Genomic DNA, 22796 nt, shown 5'->3' with positions numbered 1-22796 from the left:
GTCTTTGTATTTGGAATTTCACCTTTTTATTCAAGATATCATTTAAATCCAGTTTAACTTTCCTAATCAGACACAGAAGAGTGTCGGCTGGGTTTTCTGAGTATTCTACCTCAAGTTCTTTTAGTTTGGTCTCTAGACCTTTTTCTTTCTGTTCTTCAGTCTTCTTCTTATGGGAAGAGAAGGAGATTATTTTTCCGCGTAGCACAGCTTTAGCCGTCTCCCAGAGGAGGGACGCAGAGATGTTTGGTGTATCATTGGTTTCTAGAAAGAAGGACCATTCTTTTTTAAAATAATCATCAAAATCTTTATCCTTCAGTAGAGATGTGTTCAACCTCCATCGAGTGGAAGACTTCAGTTGAGGTTGGATATTAAGACAAAGTGAGACTGGTGCATGGTCGCTTACAATTATGGGATGGATTTTTGTTTCTGGTGTGATTGATAGTAGGGATTTACTGGTCAAAAAGAAGTCTATTCTAGATGAAGTGCGATGTACCTGTGAGAAGTATGTAAATCCTTTCTCATGCTGGTGGTTTAGCCTCCAGCTATCAGCCAGTCCAAACTCCTCCATGTACTGGACTGGATTGAGCACAGTGTTAAAGTCACCGCCTATAATAAGATTAGAACAGGGCAAATCAATTAGATTAGAGAACAAGGTGTGAAAGAAGTCTGGGTCGTCCTTGTTTGCCCATATACACTCACTATAGTCAGATTTTGTTTGATTTTACTCACTGTGTCGGGGGTAACTTCAGATTGTCCGTCATGAAGTTTTTTAGGGCCAATTCTGGGTCGGTCGGTGCCGTCGATTCAGGTATCCCGGTGAATATGAGGTTGTCTCTCATGGAGCGGGTTTGGAGGTCTAATAATGATTCCTTAAGTTCTTTGTTTTCTTTTTTTTATTTCGGTCATCTCTTTTGTTAGAGAGGTGACGTTATCTTTTAGATTTATTTGTTCTTTCGTAAGCGTTTCAATGCGGTCATGACAGAACTCTAAACTATTTTTTATGAATTGAAAGTCTTTGTGGAGTAATTCCACGAGGGCGATCCGTGACTCCAGAGCGTTAAGGGTTGTATTTATTGACATTAGACTGTCACTAACCTCTCTGTAGAACGGTGGTGGTGATGATGAAGGTAAATCCGTCTGGGTCGGCGAATCCATAACTTTAGGCGAGTCTGGAGATCTTTGCCGCTTGGCCGCTGGTGTGGAGGATTTTCCCTTCGAACTTTTCCCTCGGCCTCCCATGTTCTCTTGTCCGTAATAAAGAGCGTCAATAAAATCCTCTAATTGTTCGAGGGATTCCGTGGCTGCGGTTGGTTTATTTTTCTTTCAAATTATAGCGTTTAGTGATTGTTTTTGATCAGTGAGAGGGGGCCACCATGTTTTTTTTTTTCCACTCACATCAGACTCTCGCGAGAACGTGAATCACAGCGTCATCCCGTTCTCCTGACCTCCTGAACAGGTTTTAATCCAGAACGTAGTCGATGATCCGACACCAAAAAAGAAAAATGTAAAAAAAAGAAAACAAAAGAAAATAAATGTCAAATACGCTCAACTTGTATAAGAACAGTTTTAAATGTGAAATGTAATTTCTACAAGGTCAAGTCTTAGTTTGAGGGTTAATGATTCAGATCTTAAAGTTCAACTAATGTGTTGATTTAAGTGTCTCTTAAATAGATGTGTGACTCTATTGTATCATCAGTGTGTATTTGTACAAAACTCTTTTCATTGAAATGACCATAACCACACCCACTCTGTTGTGGTCAAGGATCAACATTTGTGATGGCATGTTATTAAATCCAGAAGTATTCACCTCCAAGTGACTCGTTGTGTAAACAAAGTGGGTCTGATTACAGCTGGCTGGAGGAGGAGTGAAGCCATAATTATGTCATAATGGACTCCGCTCTCTCTTGTTCGCCCAGATTTAAGAGCAACTTTATAAAGTAATATGTTCAAAACATGGTCATGATGAGGAACTTAGTGCATCTTGGAGAGGAAGACTTCAACATTTACACTTTATTTGTCATTTAAGAAAAAATAAACGCACAAAACACTTAAGTAACAAGTGTAAGTTACAAAATAAAATTATTTTTTGATCAGTCTATGTTTCTCAAAGTGGTCTATGCCCCCCTTAAGGTCGAGTTCTGATGAGAAACATAACTGGATCCTTTTAAACCGAGAAAGATCTCTGTATGACCACAACTTTTTCAAAACGATGACATCATGGCATCGCAATTATTTCTTCCTTTTCCTCGAAAGTCATGAGTTCAGAACAAAAAACGGCAGCGTTATCTTCCTGCGACATCAGTTGAGCTTATTAGAAAAGTTGAACACAAAATCATTTGCTGCGGATTCTTGGCTTCCATGTTTGTCGCCTTCATCTTCAGAGAGGAAGTCGTCACTTCTGTTTTCTAGAATATGCAACATTTCCTTACAAGAAAAACCCAGAATACATTACAGAATACAAAAATTTGAAACTCTAATAAACTGATTGAAAAAATGAATGAACTAAGGACCAGCAATAATAAACAGGGTAAAAAATGATAACTAAAATAAACCAAGATTTAAATATAGAAAAAGATAACTTGACAGTAACAGACACAATTGATTTATTTGTAATTTATAATGAAATTTATTCAAGATACATTTTTAGATCAGTCTGATGAAATATATTTGAAAAGCAACATTGTGCTTCAAGGACAAAAGATGATGAGGTTACAAAGTATTTAAAATGTATTATCTTCATATAGTACAAGTTCTGTATTTGAACATAGAACTATATTGTCGTTTATATTGTTTCTTGACTTGAAGTTTAGAATGTTGGTGCACGTGTTCAGTTCTAATGTAGGGATTTAGAATTAAAGACACTTTGTTCCTTCACAAAACATTTAAAGAAAATGTAATTCAAATAAAGAGACAAAAACAATTAACAAGAAATTGAAGACAGTATCAACTAAAATGAAAGAATAAATATAAGAAAATATGTGAAGCAGAAGAAGAAGTGAGAAAAAAAAATTAAAACAGGATTTGGTTAGAATTACGTCATTTAAATTGCTAAGTCATGATATGCTGCAAGTCGAGGTCACATGACCGGCCCTGGACAAATAAGGTCAATACTGATGTCAAGTGTCTTCTCATTAAAGTCTCATTAAAAAGGTGTCTCACACTCGTCCTCACAAACTCGTCGTCACACACTCGTCCTCAGACTCTTGTCCTCACACACTCGTCCTCACAGACTTGTCCTCAGCAGCAGAGAAAGTGAGCCTAGACGTCTCCTCAATTTCCTGAATGTTCTCGCTGATGTCATCTGGACTCTCCTCAGATGACCCCCCTCGGTCTGCTGGTCCTGGGACTCGCGGCCCTGCTGGCGCCTGGACTTTCCGTGGATGTGAACGACCTGAACAAGATTGTGACCGTCCTGCTGAACAGGTCATGACCCCTGAATTATCTTTATCATCCAATCATCTTTTATCAACTAAATGCTTTTTTAGTTTTACTGTCAACCTACAAAATTGTATTTTTTATATCAAATCTTGTCTTCACACAGGTACGAGCCAAAGTTTCCACGGTCCAAGTAAGTTTTAATTCTATCCCTACTTGCAAAACATACTAGGAACACATTTACAAACTCATGAATCAAAAAATAATTAAATTATTTAAATAATTCTAGAATAATTTATAAACCAAAGAAAACACTTTCTTTTTGCTAACACACTCGAAAGAACATAAAGCTAACTCATGAAAAAATGAATTAAAAAAAATAGACATTTATTTTTACAAACTCGATGTCATAGTTTTGTTTCTCTACTGGCCAATGTGAGGAATGCAGAAACTGCGGAACCCAAAAGCGAAACAGTCAGTAATTCCTAGTACTGTGAAAGTACTGTGCTGTCAGACCCGCGGCATGGGCTCGGTGAAAGTTCAGTATTGTTTTTATTGTACCTTTTAAAAACAAGGCTCCTGTAGAATGACTAAATAACCTATATTGTCATGATGACAAAAAAGAGATTTTTCAGCATCTGGGCTTCATCAAGTATCAAACAGATCACACATCACACCTAACATTATGTTTTTAGTAGAAGTGAAGCTGTGGTGCTTTAATTTAATACATGGACACAGCACTAAACTTTGCTGTTGGTTGTTATTTTTTAATTTTATTTTTGGATCAACCGTCACTCTTTAGTTATTTAATTATTTCTCTGTACTGTGCGAGTAGTCCCAGAGCCAATATGTTTTTAGCTTGAAAAGTTTGCCCCCCTGAAAAAAATGTAATGTTGATATGTTTTTCTGCAGCCGAGGGCTGTGTCTCAAATCGCATACTTCTCTTAGTATACTGGTGGTTAGTATGCATCAGGATAGTGTACGTACTAACTAGTAACACATTCGCGACAGATAGTATGTCTCCAATCAAACACTGTTGCTACACACTTTTTCTTCTTCTACTACTATTTAAGGATGATTTCAACCAGCTGTAGGAACACTATCGACACCTGCTGGCAGCATGTTTTGTTTGGATCAAGAAATATGAGAAACAAAATATTCGCAAGATATATTTATGTCGGTATTAGCAGCGAAGACGTGTAATCCTAATGCTGGCTGAAAATGCACCTGTAAGTATATGAATATATAATAAATATATATATATGGGGTGCCATCAGAGTCCCCCCTAGCCGGGGAGTACGGCGCCACCAATATTAGCCTCAGACCCCGCGAAGGGAAGGCGAACAGTAGCCTAACTCGGACAGACCATATTTGTCCTGGACAGCCCCCCTTGACAGTCTGTCTGCTACTACATACAAAGCGCCCGGCACATGCTGACCTCTGAGAGAGAGCAGGTGACGGTCTGCCCACAGCCAAATCTTCTAGTGCTAATCAAACTCAGAAGGGCTGGGGATCTGACTCCACCCTAGCGATTCACGTACGCCATCGGTGGAGCTGTCTGATAGCACAAGGGCATTGGACTGTGACAGTTGGGGAGAGAGGTGAAGCAGGACGTTGTGAATTGCTTTCAACTCTAGCCAGTTGATGTGTCTGTTCCAGATCCTGCTAGCGTAGGTCTGACCCAAGGTTCCTCCCCATGTCAGAGATGCGTTTGTGAACACCTGAGTGTAATGAAGGACGCAACCTAATGGATCTCTCCGTCTGAGGTTGGCTAGAGAGTTCTAAGAACTTGATTATCCTGCAAAACCCGAGTGGGAAGTCTCACTTTTCGACCTCGGTCCCGCTTAGGGTCTAGCTTGAGACGACCAAACCATCTCTGGAGCTCCCTCATATGCAGCAAGCCCAGCCGCACTGCCGTGTGAACTGCCACCACTTGATCCTTGAGGGCAAAACGCAAATACTTCCGATGTCTCTTGACTATCGGAACATGAAAGTACACATCGGTCAGGTTAATAGATGTCATCCAATCTCCTGGATTTACATCTGTCAGCAGTCATTTTACCGTCAACATACGAAACGGGCGGGTGGCTATAAACTTGTTCAAATAGCTGAGGTCCAGTATGGGCCCCCATCCACCAGAAGACCGTTGGATGAAGGCCCACACTGGACCCCCGGCAAAAGGAAGTACCGGGAGTAATACCCGTTCATAATCTCGGCTGCTGGAACCGTCTCTATCACTTCTGCAGCAGAGTAAAGACCAGGTGGACTTGCACCTCTGCACAAGAGCAAATGCCGACGTGACTTGGACCACTTGGATGCATGGCAGCAGTGGAGGACCTGCTTGTGGAGGTTTTCTGGCACAAAGAGACGGTTAGATGGACTGGAAATCGGAGGAGGAGTCCGGCGGTTGGTTCTCCGGACTCGCTCCTCGACCTCCCAAACCAGTGACCCCACGTCGGCTTCAAGATTGGGGCAGGGACAGATTCAGAGTCAGTGGGGTCAAACATGCGGGAAAGGGTGTCTGCTTTACAGTTCTTCCTCCCAGGTCTGTAAGTTACCATGAAGTTGAATCTGGCGAAGAATAACAACCGCCGGGACTGGCGTGGGTTCAACCGGCGTGCATTTCTCAGATATTCCAAGTTGCGGTGGTCTGTCCAAACCACGAACGGATTCTCCGCCCCCTCCAGCCAGTGACGCCACTCCTCCAGAGCCCCCTTGATGGCGAGGAGCTCTCGATCTCCCACATCATAGTTCCATTCAGCGGTAGTGAGCTTGCGGGAAAAGAAGGCACAGGGGTGAGTCTTGCCATCTGCAGCGCATCTCTGCGACAGGACCGCGCCCAGCCCAGTGCTGGAAGCGTCAACCTCGACCAGGAACTGGAGACGAGAATCAGGTTGCCGGAGGACGGGAGCAGAGGTAAAGAAGCGCTTGAGCTCCCGGAACGCCTCCTCGGCGGCCGGGGACCACCGGAAGGACTGTGACTCAAGTGAGAAAATGTAAGGGAAAGCAGACAGCAGCGAAATTACTGATGAAACGCCGGTAAAACGAACGAGATGATAGGCGTTGCGCAAGTCTAATTTGGTGAACACAGTGGCCCCTTTAAGAGTCTCGAACACAGATGACATTAGCGGAAGGGGATAGGGTTTCTTAATAGTGATGTTATTAAGCGAGTGGTAATCAATACATGGTTTGAGGGACCCGTCCTTCTTGCCTACAAAGAAGAAACCCGCGCCAGCCGGGGAAGAAGAGGGATGAATGATGCCTGTCGCCAATGACTCCGAAATATAAGTGTTCATGGCCTCAGTCTCAGGGAGAGAGAGGTAGTACAAGCGCCCTTGTTGCGGCTCAGCAAGAGTTCAATCGCGCAATCATAGGACCGATGAGGATGTAGACTTACGGCACAAGTCTTAGAAAACAACTCCCTCAGGTCATGGTACTCACGCGGGACGAAGGAGGGATCGGCGACGAGGTTAGGCGCGCTGGGAGGAGAGACGAGCCTACAGGCAGAATAGAGAGAAAGAGAGGTGAAACACTGCAGGTCACAACCCAACCCCCACCCGACCCGACCACCGAGAGAGGAGACCACTGGATCCGTGACTGGTGTTGCTGGAGCCAGGGGAGACCCAAGACCCTCTGGAAGTTGCTGTCCGCTCCTGAATCGATGAAAGCCGGTATGGACCAGGTGTGCCCGTACCGGCTCACAGTCAGAGAAATGGTGGGACGTGAGGGATGAGGAGATGGTGGTGCCGGACCCGTCCTGACCCTCTTCAGGGACGGGTCTTCTCTTTTACCGGACAGCTCCTGGCACGGTGTCCCTCGGCCCCGCAGTACAGGCAGCGATGCTCCTCCATGCGTAGGAGCGTCTCTCTCTCGTGGCAGGGAAGATGGTACCGGCCCATCTGTATAGGCTCCTCGATGTCCTCAGACTGCACGGGGCAGACGACGGCGCGGTGCGTGGGCAGAGTTGAGCCGCTGGATGGTAGAAGCGGTGCCCGGCCCCGGGGCTCCTCGACGCGTTGACGAGTCTCGATGCGGGTGACCAGTTCGATCATCTCGTCCAGGGTCCCCGGCAGTGACAGCAGGATGTGGTGAACCCGGATCCTGGGAGCGAGGGCCTCGATTGAGACCTCCGCGAGCGTGGAGTCAGGCCAGTTGCTCTCCGCTGCCATGATGCGGAACTGGATGGTAAAGTCTGACACGTGCTGCGCCCCTTGGCGCAGACGGAGGAGAGATCGAGCGGACTCTTGACCCCGAGGGACGCGCTGAAAAATGCGCTCCAGGGCCTTGGTGAACTCCTCCACGGAGTCACAGATGGCCGACCGTCGCTTCCACTCAGCTGTGGCCCAGGCCTCCGCTCGTCCGCATAACAGAGAGACGATGTACGCTACCCTGGTGCGCTCGATCGGGAATGCAGCAGAGTTCAGTTCAAAATGCAGGCTGCACTTAACAAGGAATCCACTCACATCGCTGGAGTCACCGGAGAAAAGGGACGGGCTGTTGAGTGCGCCGGTGGATGGTGCGGCAATGACAGTGACGGTGTCCGACTCATTGTGCAGCGGCGACGGGGTAGTCGTTGCCGTGGAAGTCCTGGCAGCGAGGTTAGGTCCGGGGAGCAGGAACTTGGCGGAGAGCAAAGCCATCTGTTCGCCCAGAGATTGGATCTGTGCCACCATCGTGGCCACTTGATGACCCGACGTTTGCTGCTGGGAAACGTGCTGGGTGGCCATTGCCTCCATGCCGTTCCTCAGCTCGGCGAGGGAGGAAGCGTTCTTCACGACTTGCTCACAGAAAGTCACGCCGAACTCGGGGGAGGTACTTTCCGCCGGGTTCATGTTGGATCGTTCGTTCTGTCAGGGTGCGGAAGGAAACCCAGGAGCAGAAAGTGTCCGTTCGTCAAAATTTGACAGTTTCATTAGAAACAGCCAGAGGGATCGTCACAGGTAGTTCAGGAAATACACAGCAAACAGGTACGATATTCGAAAAACAGGTCAAGGGCACAGGCAGGCAGAAAAACGAGAAAACGTACCAGGGTCAAAACCGGGAAGGCAAAACAAACTCGAATCAGAAGTCTAAAACGTGAAACACGGACAAAGCATCCACCACTAACCATCAACGGAGCTGCAGAGGAGAGGGTGAGCGGCACCAGGTTCCTGGGTGTGTACATCTCTGAAGATCTGTCCTGGAGCCACAATACAATATCACTGGCCAAAAAAGCCCACCAGCTCCTGTACTTCCTCCGCAGACTGAGGAGAGCAAGAGCCCAACCACCCATGATGCTCACCTTTTACAGAGGCACCATCGAGAGCATCATGTCAAGCTGCATCACCGTGTTGTACGGCGCCTGCACAGTTTCCTGCCGTAAGAAGCTGCAACGCATTGTGAGAGCAGCTGAGAGGATCATTGGTGTGTCCCACCCCCCCTCCTGGACATTTATAACAACTGCATCACCAGCAAGGCCATCAGGATTGCTGGTGACCCCACTCACCCGTCCCACAGCCTTTTCAGCCTGCAGCCGTCAGGCAGAAGACTGCGCAGTCTTCAGGCCAGAAAACTGTCAGGAGACTCAACTCCCTCGCAACTCCCTCCATCAATCTCACCTTTGCTTTAACTTTGTTTGTTGTTTTTTTTGTTCATATTCTGTCTATTAGGTGATTATTTAAGTTTGTTGATTATTTATTTTAATTTATTTTCTGAATGTCTTTATTAAAATGTGTTTAAGTCTTTAACTGTTTATTCTTTAATTGTTTTAAGTGTTTAATTGCTAAAAACAATTATATATATATATATACATATACTTACAGGTACATTTTCAGCCAGCAGCAGGAGGATGACATGTCGTCGCTGCTAATACCGGTGTAAATATCTCGCAAATATTTCAATCTCATATTTCTTGATGCAAACAAAACGTGCTGCCAGCAGGTGTCGATAGTGTTCCTACAGCTGGTTGAAATCATCGTTAAATATTAGTAGAAGAAGAAGCTTTCGCGTCATTTCCTTTTAGTGCGTCGCGGCAGTGTTTGATTCGAGAAATACTATCTATGGAGAATTTGTTACTAGTTAGTACGTACACTATTCTGATACATACTAACCTCCAGTGCACTAAGAGAAGTATGCGATTTGAGACACAGCACAGGTAGCACTAGGAAGTCCGCAGCTGCTGCAACCGCTCCTCTGTGAACAGTAACAAGTCCCGGAAAATACACTGAAAATAAGAAAATTAGAACAGAACTATGACACTCGAGACATTCATTTACAAACTAAAAAGCATCTAAACAAATGTACAACTTCAAAAAGAAATGAACAAACAAACTGAATAAATGTAAATTCTAGTAAATTCAAAAACATATACATTCATAAGTATAGCTAACGTTGGTTCTGGTTCTTACAGCGATGCTCCGACCTTCACTTTGGCTGTGGCGGTTCCTCCGGGCTCAGTGATTGGACAGAACGATGCGATCCATGATGACCCTCAGACGGTGAAGAACATGATTCTTTGGGGCTGTGACATCTATAGAAGCGCCAGTATGGTGGCGGCGACTGTTCTAAAGCCTGTTGATGCCCACAAATGTCACACCAAGTCGCCCATCATAGGTCACTCAGAGTTCAGAGTCCTCAAGATGTTCAACCTGAAGCCTTCAGATCAGGAGCTGATGGTGTTCTACTGCTCCTCCTCTCCTTGTAACGGAATCTGCACAAATAAAAACAACCAGTACAACATCCTCCAGAGCATCAAGGTCATCAACGGGTGGACCAACAGAGCTCTGGTATTCAACAAAATCTTCCATCCTCCAAACCGTGGACCCCTGACCCCCACTGAGATGACCACGTCTCTGAAGAACCTCGCAACGTCTATCGGCAACAACATCTACCGGTGCTCTGATGGGCAGTGCCGACGTTGCTTGACTGACAATGTCGTGGAGGGGTTTTGTATCTCCGACAGTGTAAGAGAAAGAAAATAAATTAATAAGAACAGATTTAAATGTGAAATTTAATTTCCTCAAGGTCGAGTTTTAGTTTAAGGGTTAAGTTCAACTAATGTGTTGATTTAAGTGTCTTTTAAATAGATGTGTGACTCTATTGTATCATCAGTGTGTGTTTGTACAAAACTCTTTTCATTGAAAATTATCTTAAGCCCCGCCCACTGAAAACACTTTGTTTTTCTGGAGATTCAATCTTGTTTACTATAAAAACATACACTCTGCTGTGACTGGTCAAGCATCAAGGTGTCACTGCGAATCATCAATCCCGGAAGTCTCCACCTCCAAGGGACTGGTTGTATAAACAAAGCGGGCGTGATTACAGCTGGCTGTAGGAGGAGTGAGGCCATTATTATGTCATAATGGACTCTGCTCTCGTAACCTCTCGTTCGCCCAGATTTATAAAGTAGTAAGTTCAAAACATGGTCATGAAGTGATACTTACTGCATCGTGGAGTGAAAGACTTCAACATTTACACTTTAGTCGTCGTTTAAGTAAATACTAAACGCACAAAACACTTAAGTAACAAGTGTAAGTTACAAAATAAAATTATTTTTTGATCAGTCTATGTTTCTCAAAGTGGTCTATGCCCCCCTTAAGGTCGAGCTCTGATGAGAAACATAACTGGATCCTTTTAAACCGAGAAAGATCCGAGTCTTTCTCTGTACGACCACAACTTTTTCAAAACGATGACATCATGGCATCGCAATTATTTTCTTCCTTTTCCTCGAGTCATGAGTTCAGAACAAAAAACAGCAGCGTTATCGTCCTGCGACATCAGTTGAGCTTACTAGAAAAGTTGAACATAAAATCATTTGCTGCGGATTCTTGGCTTCCATGTTTGTCGCCTTCATCTTCAGAGAGATAGTCGTCACTTCTGTTTTCTAGAATATGCAACATTTCCTTACAAGAAAAACACAGAATATATACATAAATAAACAGTATTGTTAATCTTAATAAGAAAATATCACATCTCATCAGTTTTCTGTAAAAATGTTCTGGAAAAAATTTGAAACTCTAATAAACTGATTTAAAAAATGAATGAACTAAGGACCAGCAATAATAAACAGGGTAAAAAATGATAACTAAAATAAACCATTTAAATATAGAAAAAGATAACTTGACAGTAACAATTGATTTGTTTTAGAAGAAAAATATATGAAAAATTAAAATATTACATCAAAAGAAAAAAGAAACAATGAAAAGTAAAGTAAAGTAAAAGTAATAAAAACTGTACGTCCGCCAGAGTAAAATAGAAAACATAGAATATTCAATACAACGTAAAAAAGTCACATAAGTTACAAAAGAAAAGATAAACAATGTCATTTATACAAGATACATTTTTGGATCAGTCTGATGAAATATATTTGAAAAGCAACATTGTGCTTCAAGGACAAAAGATTATGAGGTTACAAAGTATTTAAAATGTATTATCTTCATTTAGTACAAGTTCTGTATTTGAACATTAAACTATTTTATCGTTTATATTGTTTCTTGACTTGAAGTTTAGAATGTTGGTGCATGTGTTCAGTTCTAATGGTTGGATTTAGATTTAAAGGCACTTTGTTCCTTCACAAAACATTTAAAGAAAATGTAATTCAAATTTTAAAAAAAATGAATCACATCAAATACAACTCAGTTAAAAAGCTCGACAAAAAAAACAACAATTAACAAGAAATTGAAGACAGTATCAACTAAAATGAAAGAATACATATAAAAAAAATATGTGAAGCAGAAGAAGAAGTGAGAAAAATAAAAATAAAAACAAGATTTGGTTAGGATTTAAGTCATAATTTAAATTGCTGAGTCATGATATGCTGCCCGTCGAGGTCACATGACCGGCCCTGGACAAATAAGGTCAATACTGATGTCAAGTGTCTTCTCATTAAAGTCTCATTAAAAAGGTGTCTCACACTCGTCGTCACACACTTGTCGTCTCAAACTCGTCCTCACACACTCGTCTTCACACTCTCGTCCTCACACTCGTCCTCACACACTCGTCCTCACACACTCGTCCTCAGCAGCAGAGAAGGTGAGCCTAGACGTCTCCTTTATCTCCTGAATGTTCTCGCTGATGTCATCTGGACTCTCCTCAGATGACACCCATCGGTCTGCTGGTCCTGGTACTCGCGGCCCTGCTGGCGCCTGGACTTGCCGTGGATGTGAACAACCTGAGAGAGGTGGTGAACCAGCTGCTGAACAGGTCTTGAACTAAAATAATGTTGAGAAAATGACGTGAAATTAATAATTAAGTAATTAAACCCTCACAAAATTATTTGTATATATTTAGTTTTAACTTCACTGTTGTTTTTCTCAAGGGTAGTTTTCATTGTTATGAACATTGTTTTTACCTGAGAATATATTCAGTGTCTGGTTGCTTTGATTTCTATTTAAAGTACTGTCTTTTCCCCTTAATTTCGCTATAGATAAAGCATCAAAAATGAATGTTTGTTTAGTCAAGACTTAATAAATGTGACGCGTTGAGGGTGTAAATTTGTTTCAACTACACCCGTAGTAACAATTGCTGACGTCGGCTCAAAATCTAAAATCAGGCGACTAGTGAAGGTACATGAACTCATCTGGTTTCTCGAAACTCTTGAAGGATTTGATGGCAACATTACATTTTTTTTTTATTGTATTCATACCACTGGAGAAAAGTGATTTTCTGGGACTTCTGTGTTGTTCTCTGTGTTATCTTGATCTTTTGAGTATATATATTTGGAGTATTGTTTTGTGACCCTGTTCTAGAAAAGCGCTCTATAAATATAAATTACTTACTTACTTACTCTGTTCACCATTTTGAATTCCCACTAGCTTTAGACCCCCAGAAGGTTGATATAGTTTTGTACCAGAAGTCACGTCACACATGGTTTATCTTCTCTAACTAGTTCCGTCATCTTAACGTTCAACTAAAGCGTTGATTTAAGTGTCTCTTGAATATTGAAACCTCTTGTTCTCATCAGTGTCTGTATGTACAAAACTCTCTTTTCATTGAAATATTGACAAATGATCTTAAGCCTCACCCACTGAAAACATTTGGTTTTTTTTCGGGAGATGAAATCTTGTTTCGGTTGAAGTATCTGGAGGTTGTGAAGGGGTTCAGAGAGGAGAGGTGCTGAATCATACTTATACATCATGTTCTTCTTCTTCCAACAGCAAAAGTCCCATCTTCAGTCTGGTCGTCAGGGTCCCCCAGGATCAGAACAGTTGGTATGACGTCAGTCAAATCGATGACGATGCTACAAATGTTAAGAACAAGATTCTCCAAGACTGCGACGTCTACCAAAGCAATCGCCTGATTGCTGCCACGGTTCTGAAAAGTTGTGATGTGAAGCGCTGCACGTCTACGAAACCAATCATTGGTCATGCGGAGTCCAGAGTCCTGCAGAGGTTTACAGAAGCCTCATGGAACAAGCCAGATGGTTCTGAGCTGCTCCTTTTCTACACCTTGTCCTCCCCGTGTGACGGAACATGTACCAACAAAAACAGCTAACACAACATCCTCAAGAGTATCGAGGTCATCAATAAATGGCCGATTTGTGTGTTTGTGTTCTCTAACATCTTCCAACCGGCGAATCATCCACCCATCACTCAGGAGAAGTTAGCTCAGTCCCTTGAGAACCTTGCAGAGAGTGTTGGCCCTAATAACATCTACCGCTGCTTGCTGGATAAGTGCAAACCTTGCTTCAATAACGTCGGCGTGGACGAGTTTTGTGTGTCGGATGAGAGTCAGCAGAGTCAGGGTAGCTGGCCACTGTCTAGTCAGGATCAGCAAAAGATGGACACGAGCAGCAGCAGTAGATCTTTGAGTCCTCAAAGGGGGTCAGAAGCAGAATGTGGTGAATCCCCGAGTATATTGGGCAGCCAGTCACTGGTGCGGTCCAACACCAAACCTCTCAAGAATCGACGCAGCCAGTCACCAGTGCGGTCCAACACCAAACCTTTCTACAATTGACGCAGCAGGAGCCCCAGTCGAGCATATTCACGTGGTTTGGGCTATAGGATGGTTTTCGCATAGAGAGTGTCATGAGTCGAGCAGGACAGGAGACCCAGATGCGGAAGTGCGAATAATCCTCGGAGGAATAGCTCAGAATAAAAGTCTTTTAATGATCCAAACGGTCGGAACGGACCGGAACAAAAAACAAAACAGACGCTCGGGACGGAGGCAGGGCACGGCTGGAGATCGGGGTCTCGAACAGCATCTAAAAACAAAAGGACAAAAAGACTCACGTGAGTAAAGTAAAGAGCAGACAACGTCAGGGGTTCCCATAGGATCAAGAGTTCAGACTTCAAACGCTGAGCGAGATCAAAGCTTGCCAACCTGGTCAGGAAACTGAATACTCTGGCAAGTTCTTCCGGGTAGGGATGCTCCTTATCAGTAGGAAGAACCCGCCACTCAATCATCCCCAGCCGCGCACCTGCCAGCTGCTGTCAAGAGAAAACACACAGGACACAAACAAACGGAAACACACCTTCAAAATAAAACACGAATGACATAAACATGACAGAGAGGATCCTTTAGCCTTAGCTTTTAGCTTTTTGCCTCACTAGCATGTCTGCAGTAATTTTAAGGACCTATAGATCAGAACAGTAAAAAAAAAATTATATAAAGTTTGCGTTTCACTCATTTTACCCTTTTACAGATATTAACATCAAGGGTCTTGACGTGTCAAGAGTCACAGGCTAATGTGGGATCAAAAACATTAACTTTTTTCAAAATAAAACATCTTTCAGACGATTTAAAATCAAAAAGACCAAGATTCTATAAATTTTTTTTTTTCTGTTTTGGTCAATAAACAAATGCATCACAGACTGATACCAGTCCCCAGACAGCATTTGGGGGCCACTGTCGGAGACTATGATGTAACCAAACCTCTGCACATATGGAGCCAAATTTTTGTTTGTTGATGAGCTGCCAATAAAGTTTCTGCTTTTGAAATCAAAGTTTGTTGTTTCTTTACTGTTTTGCTATTTTTCTCCCTCTTTGTTTAATTTTCCTTTTTTTTGTTTCTACTTATCATTTAACATCTCTCTTGTTCTTATTTTAATCTTTGATTTTCTTTTTTTTTAATGGAGCCTCACAAGCCAGTGTATTTTTGAGCTCCAAGCCTGGATAAATGCAGAGGGTTGTGTGAGGAAGCGCATCCATCGTAAAACCTGTTCCAAAACAAAATGTGTGTATGTTTCGGTTGGACCTATATTCAGGTGACACGATTAGAAAGTTGAATTGACTCGTGGAAAGTTTGTCCCTCCTGTTTGACGGAAAGTCCAGCCAAGAATGCGTTCGTGAAGAAGTAAGTCTAACTTATAGTGTTGTAAACGGGCTAAGTTAATGTTTACATGCGTGACGTTGCACGTGGGGGGTGTGTCAGCCGCGTGGTTGTGTGTTTGTGCAGGCGGCTGCAGCTGCGGTTCGTGTGTGATTATAGATGCGCCTCAATAGCGATTTGATGACATCTTTGTTTATATTAAACGCTTTTCCTTTATTGAGATTTGATTGTTTAATAATCATTTAGTCTCATACAGCGTAAATGTCAACATATACAGTATTTGTTTTGTATATATTGTAATATGTGTGTGTTGTTATTTACAGATACCATTCACTGGATGAATCATTGAAATATAACTCCTTTGTGACAAATCTGGTGTCCTTATTGGCTCTCTAATCGGAGCGGTGGTTGTGAGCAGACACTCACCCGGCATTTATTCATCTGATACGAAACATTCAGAACAAATTGACTAAGCTGTTCAGCCTCTGGGGCTCAGTTGGATCAAAAGAGCAGTAGAGCTGGATGTCATCAGCAAAAATGTAATAAGAAACATCAGGAAATCTCTGAATGATTTTACCGAGGGGAATCAAGTACAGCAAAAACAATAAAGGACCCAGAACAGAACCTTGAGGGACTCCACACATCAGATCTGCCGATTCAGACCTAATTTGATTGGCAGATACACTAAAACTGCACCCAGAAAGGTATGATGAGACCCATTCTAACACAATGACCGCCATTGGTGCCAATAACCTACAGGGTAACAGTGGAAATCTCTATGTGAGAGATTGGTCATTGGTGCAGACTTCAATGGACATGTTGGTGCAGGAAAACAAGGTGATGAAGAAGTGATGGGCAGGTCTGATATCCAGGACAGGAAAGCAGATGGACAGATGGTGGTAGACTTTGGAAATGGCTGTAGTAACTACTTTTTCCAGAAGAGGCATAAGCATAGGGTAACTTATTAGTGGAGGTAGGACACACAGGTAGACTACATCTTGTATAGACGATGTAATCTGAAGAAGATCAGTGAGTGCAAGGTAGTGGTTGGTGAGAGTGTGGCAGGTCAGCATAGAATGGTGGTTTGCAGGATGAATCTGGTGACAAGGAAGACGAAGAGGACAAAGGCAGAACAAAGGACAAAGTGGTGGATGCTGCAAATAGGATAGAGGATTGTTCTATGGTTTTCAGGGAGGAGTTGAGAAAGAATCTGGTCGGCTCCCAGATTAATGGACAACTACAGCTAATGTAATCAGGTAGGAGAGTACTTGGTGTGTCGTCTGGAAGGAAAATAGATAAGGAGACTTGGTGGTAAAAGGGGGAGTGCAGGAGTATATAGAGAGAAAGAGACAGAGTAGCAAACAAGTCATTTTTTGCTTTAATAATTTGGTAGAGAAATACAGAGAAGGTCAGCGGGAGCTGTAGTGTGCCTTTGTTGATCTGGAAAACGAGGAAGTCTGTAGTGGCAGAGAAGTATGCTGAAGGTGTGACAGAGAAGTTCAAGGCGGAGGTGGGACTACATTAGTGACGTGTAGTGACGGTGAGCTTCGTGGTTGGTGAGGCAATGACTCCTTGAGTGTCAGATTTACAAGTATATAAACCCAAAAGAGTGGCTTAAGTCCGTCCGTCCGTCCGTCCGTCCGTCCATCCATCCATCCATCCATCCATCCATCCATCCATCCATCCATCCATCCATCCATCCATCCATCCATCCATCCATCCATCCATCCATCCATCCATCCATCCATCCATCCATCCATCCATCCATCCATCCATCCAATTGGCCACAATCTGTCATCTTTGGCAATACTAAGATGTTTAAAAAAATATATGATTTAATGAATAATTTCTCCACCTTATATCCTTTAGTTTTAAAAGTCTCTCTGCCTCAATGGAGATGTGACATCGCTTGTGGAGGCTGATCAGTGTGTGCCTACCCTGACTGCACCTCCCATCAGGGTTCGGCTCTGAGTCCGTTCTTGTTTGCGGTTTCGATGGACAGACTGATGAGGACCATGGACTATGATGTTTGCAAATGACATTGTGATGGAACAGAGCGGACTCAGGAAGACAGGAACTCTTTTTTTTTCTTTTTAATACTTTTGATCAAAGAGTTTTTACATGTCACATGATTGATGGTCAAACATGCCTTTGGTCAACCGAGAAGAGAAGTGGGATGGAGATAAGGGAGGTGAGATGAGGAAATGTTTTATCTTAATTCAACAGACTGTGAAAATAAAGAAGACCTTTTAGCTGCTTGCCCTGTATTTAAAGTTCAACTAATGTGTTGATTTAAGTGTGTCTTAAATAGATGTTGGACTCGATTGTATCATCAGTGTTTGTTTGTACAAAACTCTTTTTTCATTGAAATATTGACATTAGAAAATGATAATCATGGTCAAAACATGGTCATGATGACGGACTTTCTGAACCTTGGAGAGGAAGACTTCTACATTTAAAACATGGGAGTCAGGAGAGTTGGAATGTTATCATTAGTTGCACTTTAACATTTTTTGCCCCGGTGCTTGTTTCTGTTTTTCTATTTCTTATTTTGTACTGACACCGCAAACAAATCCCATGTTGTCTTTACAACATTGGCAATAAACATTTGTGATTCTGCCTTCATCCACTCCCTATTACAATGGACATTTTAATTTGTGTAAAATAATATATGGTTAACGGTTGTGCCCTGTTTACCACGACCTGACCGAGCTTTCCTCCATTGAGATGGTAGAATTATATATTTATTATCGTGACATTGAAACATCTGTCACTTACAACATCAGGTCAGGTTTTGAACACATATATATGCGATTAAAAGCTCATGAACTAGAGTCAACTGAGGAACTCTCTTGATGTGGATTTTGATCAAAGAGTTTTCACATGCCACAGTGAAATGTAATTTCAACCGAGAAGAGAAGTGGGGTGGAGATAAAAGGAAGGTGAGATGAGGAAGTGTTTTATCTGAAGTCAACAAAAATCCAGCGGTGAAAATTAAGAAGTGCTGTTTCAGTTGCTTTATTTTCAGAGCACATCGAAACGGGGTGTCTAATTAATAATGAACATTATACCCACTTGCATTATAAACAATTTGTGTTCGTTTTGTAAATTTGTTTATAAAGCGACAATTGGCTAGTCTTGTTACTTTGTGTCAATCTGAATGTATTGTATTTAATATTATAGTTAAATATTAATGTACTGTTGTTATAACAATTGTTTTTAATTATTATTATTCACTAAAAAATAACAAAAAAAAAGATTATTTGGTAAAATATTTAATTGATTACCAAAAACAAGTTAAAAAGTGGCACTTTATTTCCCTATTATTAGTTATTAATAGTGTTGTCTTATTTTCACAGTTCTTTATCTATCCGGGAAAATGTTCTCAATGGCGTAGAAAACGTGTCAAGGGTTATAAGATTAGACAAAGTTGAGTCACAAATACTTTTCATGCGGATGACGAGGTGCGACGTTTCTTGTAAAATCACACACAAAGAGATCAATTATTGAATATCTGTGTACAACTAACTTTCTCTGCAACATTCCATGCCTACATTTCCCACAAGTCAGTACTTCATCGTCACGTGACTCAAGCAGGAGCCATGGCGGACGTGGAGGCGACGAAGTCTCTGAGCGGTTTGTTGAACGGAATCGCTGAGATGGTTTATTACGACACCGGGGAGATGACGGAGGATCTGCTGAAGGAACAGCTGTTCTCCGACGTGTCCCAGGAGAAGTTCCAGCTGCTGCTCGACAAGATGAGGAGCTTGTTGAAGGTGATCAGAAATGGACTAGAGCCACACTCCTTTAAACGCGAGACAGAGCCTGATCTACGAAGTCGTTTGTCGATTGTTTCCCATTCCATTCGAGTTAGAACGAGTCACGTGATCGCTCTGGGTGAATGGATATTGGGCTGCGTTCATCTCGTGCTGGCAAATCTACGAGTGTCCAGCTGGTGGCGCTCGTAGGGCGAGAATGAAGAAAAAAAATATATTAAGTAAGTAAGTGATAGTTATTTCTAGAGCGCCTTTATAGACCAGTGTCACAAAGCGCTTTAACAATCACAAACAATACACAGTTAAAATACATACTTTAAAAGGTCAAGACACATAAGACAAACACAGGAGTCCCAGAAAATGAAGGAAAAGTCTGCATAAATAAAAAAGGTCTTAAGATGTTTCTTGAAGGAGTCAGTAGATCCATCAAGCACAGAGGGAGAGGAAGATCGTTCCAAAGCTTAGGAGCAACAGCCTGGAAGGATTTCTCTCCTCTGGTCCGGAAGCGTGTTCAGGAACCATCAGTAGATTCTGATCCACAGACCTCAGAGCCTGAGCTGGGGTGTAAGGCTGGATCAGATCAGTGATGTAAGGAGGAGGCTGGGGTCAGAATTCTCACTGCAGAGTTCTGTACTAACTGCAGGTGAGACAGCTCCTTCTTGTTAAGACATGAAAACAAACTGTTACAATAGTCCAGACGAGAAGACACTAACGCATGGTTTATAAGCTCCAGATCATGTTGTGAAAACATTTTCCTAAGTTTCGATATTTTTCTCAGTTGTAACAGTTTCTGGTCAGTTTTCTACAGTGTTGAACTAGAGACACGTCTTTGTCAAATACAACACCCAGGTTTCTCAGGCTCAGTTTGACAGACTGACCAAAGTCACCCAAGTACTGACTCAACCCTGGAACCTTATCATCAGGAGCAATAACCAGAGTTTCAGTTTTGTCTACATTTAGTTGAAAAGTGTTTTCACTCATTGTTTGATTTCTAGCAAACAATTGACTAACCTGTTCAGCCTCTGGGGCTCAGTTCGATCAAAATAGCAGTAGAGCTGGATGTCATCAGCAAAGATGTGATAAGAAACATCAGAAAATCTCTGAAGGATACAAAAGTACAGCAAAAACAATAAAGGAACAGAACCTTGAGGGACTCCACACAACAGATCTGCTGATTCAGACCTTATTTGATTGGCAGATACACTGCGCCCGACATCAAGATGTCACTGGACACTTTCAGTAGGGCTGTCTCTGTAGAGTGATGTTTGCAGAAGCCAGACTGAAACTTCTCATGGATGTCGCTCTGATCCAGGAACAACTACAGCTGCTCTGAAACCACGTTCTCTAAGATCTCGGACAAGAATGGGAGCTTAGAAATAGACCTCACATTACTGAGGTTATTTGGGTCCAAGTCTGGCTTTTTGAGTAAAGGCTCCACAATGGCATGTTTAAATGCAGTAAACATTTGTTTAAAGTGTAAGTAACGCTGATCATAAGTGAGAGTTGAATGTGTGAAGTGAGAGAGCAGCTGCTGCTGAAAGTAGATTGTTGATGATTTTGTTGTGTTCTCTGCTCAGTCCATCGCCACTGCCGACATGGACCAGACCCAGCTGGAGGCTTTCCTCACGGCCCAGACCCGAAAGCAGGGCGGGGTCACCACAGAGCAGGCTGCTGCTCTCTCCAAATTCTGGAAGAGTCAGCGTGTCCGGGTCAGGGAGAGCCTGGTGGCCCAGAGCCGCTGGGAGCCGGCGCTCCGGGGCGTCTCCTGGAGGGTGGACCTGCAGACCGCCCACAGCCGGGGGGATCGGACACAGAGCGGTCCGGTGGCTCTGATGGAACTGGAGCTGGGTCGTACAGGGCAGGTGAGAACTCAAGGTCAAATCTGACAGCGATGAGCCCAATTATTTTTGAGGAAAGTGTAGTGTTGGACTCAACAGTCTGGAGACAGAAATGAAACAAAGTGCAAATGTAAATTCATGAAATAAATTATATAATAATAAATATTTCAAATGAGTCTATGGATGAGGAAGTGTGAGGATTGTACGGTTATATTGACATTAAACTAGTATATGGTACACATGTACTTGGATAATAATAACATTGTGGTATGTATGTGTACATGTTATTATATAATTGTATTTTATACTATATCATGTGATATTGTGTAATATAGATGGATGGAGAGATAGATAGAAGTTTTCTTTTTATCTGGTTTTATTTTTATTGATTTTGTATTTACAAATAATCACATCTTTTATACGTGTTTGAAGTAAATAATTCACTATTGGATGGTCTAATATCGCCCCCCAGTGTTCAGTAGATGAACAGTCGAACAGTTCACCATCTTTAAAGTTTAACTAATGTGTTGAATGTGTGTCTTAAATAGATTTTCGACCTGCTAGTGTACTCGTCAGTAGGTGTGTGTTTGTACAAAACGAATTAAAATATTTACATTAGAAAATGTGCTGCAGCCCCGCCCACTGAAAACACTGGACATCAAACCAAACATCAAACCAGGAAGTCTCCACCTCCAAGGGACTTGTTGTATGAACAAAGCGGGGTGTGATGACTGGCTGGAGTGGAAGTGAAGCCATTATTACGTCATAATGGCTCGTAACCTCTCGTTCGCCCAGATTTCAGACTGGGGAGAACTTTATAAAGTGATAACTTTAAACATGCTAATGATGAGAAATGTACTGCATGTTTGACATTAGTTGCTCTAATGTTCTAAAAAGGATAACATTTAAACATCTGCTTTAGTATCTTTTTCTAAGAAATGATATGATGACATCTGACAATAACTTGTTAATATGGTATCTGCCCATGTTACTGTTTGGCAGGACTCCGAGTTAATTTGTCTGGAGTTCGATGAAGCCAAGCTCAGCCTGGCGTTGAGAAAGATGGCCGCCATTCAGGAGAGCATCGACCGCATCGTCCACAGCTGAAGTCTACGGCCAGAGGGAAGTGCCGACCGCAGTTTGAGGACACGAGGACTTGACGGCAGTGTTGTGGATCTGCAACAGAAAAAAGAGACTCGCGCTCGTGACCCCACAGCTTCCCTCTTGTCGTATGAAACTGATCACATGTCACGACTGAACGTGAGCGGACATCGTGTGAGAACATCGCTGCTGTTTTTCAATTCCTAATTGATTTTCCTGTTCCGTGGTCACTCGAAAATATATACTGTACTTGTCAAATCACACTCTGCTATATTTCCTGGCTGATCTTTAGAAATAAACTTTTAGCTAAACCTGTTTTGTTAGTTCGCCCACATTTTGTTTGTGTTGAATAAAAGATCTGTATGTTTGTGTATTCGTGGTTTTTGTCATTGTTTCTCTGTGTGTAACATAAATGTGTGTGTGTGTGTGTGTGTGTGTGCGTGCTAGCTCCAGCGCAGG

The 22796-nt window shown here is 42.5% G+C and overlaps 2 protein-coding genes, 1 long non-coding RNA gene and 1 pseudogene across 3 annotated transcripts; all 4 read left to right on the top strand.

Moving 5' to 3' along the window:
* The first annotated feature begins 3044 nt into the window (after positions 1-3044).
* LOC148088990 (uncharacterized) lies at positions 3045-10349 on the top strand. The gene is made up of 4 exons (XM_087801929.1): positions 3045-3252; positions 3317-3423; positions 3542-3568; positions 9764-10349. The coding sequence occupies exons 2-4, from the start codon at positions 3317-3319 to the stop codon at positions 10332-10334; spliced, it is 705 nt and encodes a 234-aa protein (XP_087658055.1). The 5' UTR covers positions 3045-3252; the 3' UTR covers positions 10335-10349.
* A 1489-nt stretch (positions 10350-11838) lies between these two features.
* Positions 11839-12508, top strand: LOC148088989 (uncharacterized). Its single transcript, XR_015710458.1, has 2 exons — positions 11839-12384; positions 12449-12508. It is a non-coding gene; the product is annotated as an uncharacterized LOC148088989 (long non-coding RNA).
* Positions 12509-12582: 74 nt separating this feature from the next.
* Positions 12583-14153, top strand: LOC148088988 (uncharacterized; annotated as a pseudogene).
* Positions 14154-19211: 5058 nt separating this feature from the next.
* On the top strand, positions 19212-22710 carry commd1 (copper metabolism (Murr1) domain containing 1). The gene is made up of 3 exons (XM_087801928.1): positions 19212-19398; positions 20976-21260; positions 22239-22710. Exons 1-3 carry the CDS (start codon positions 19225-19227, stop codon positions 22341-22343), a joined length of 564 nt encoding a protein of 187 aa, XP_087658054.1. The 5' UTR covers positions 19212-19224; the 3' UTR covers positions 22344-22710.
* Positions 22711-22796: the final 86 nt, after the last annotated feature.

Source organism: Callionymus lyra, chromosome 1, assembly GCF_982586985.1.
Source record: "Callionymus lyra chromosome 1, fCalLyr1.hap1.1, whole genome shotgun sequence".
NCBI classification, from domain to species: Eukaryota; Metazoa; Chordata; class Actinopteri; order Syngnathiformes; family Callionymidae; genus Callionymus; species Callionymus lyra.
The sequence above is the reverse complement of the archived record's forward strand: the minus strand, read 5'-3'. Positions and strand labels throughout refer to the sequence as shown.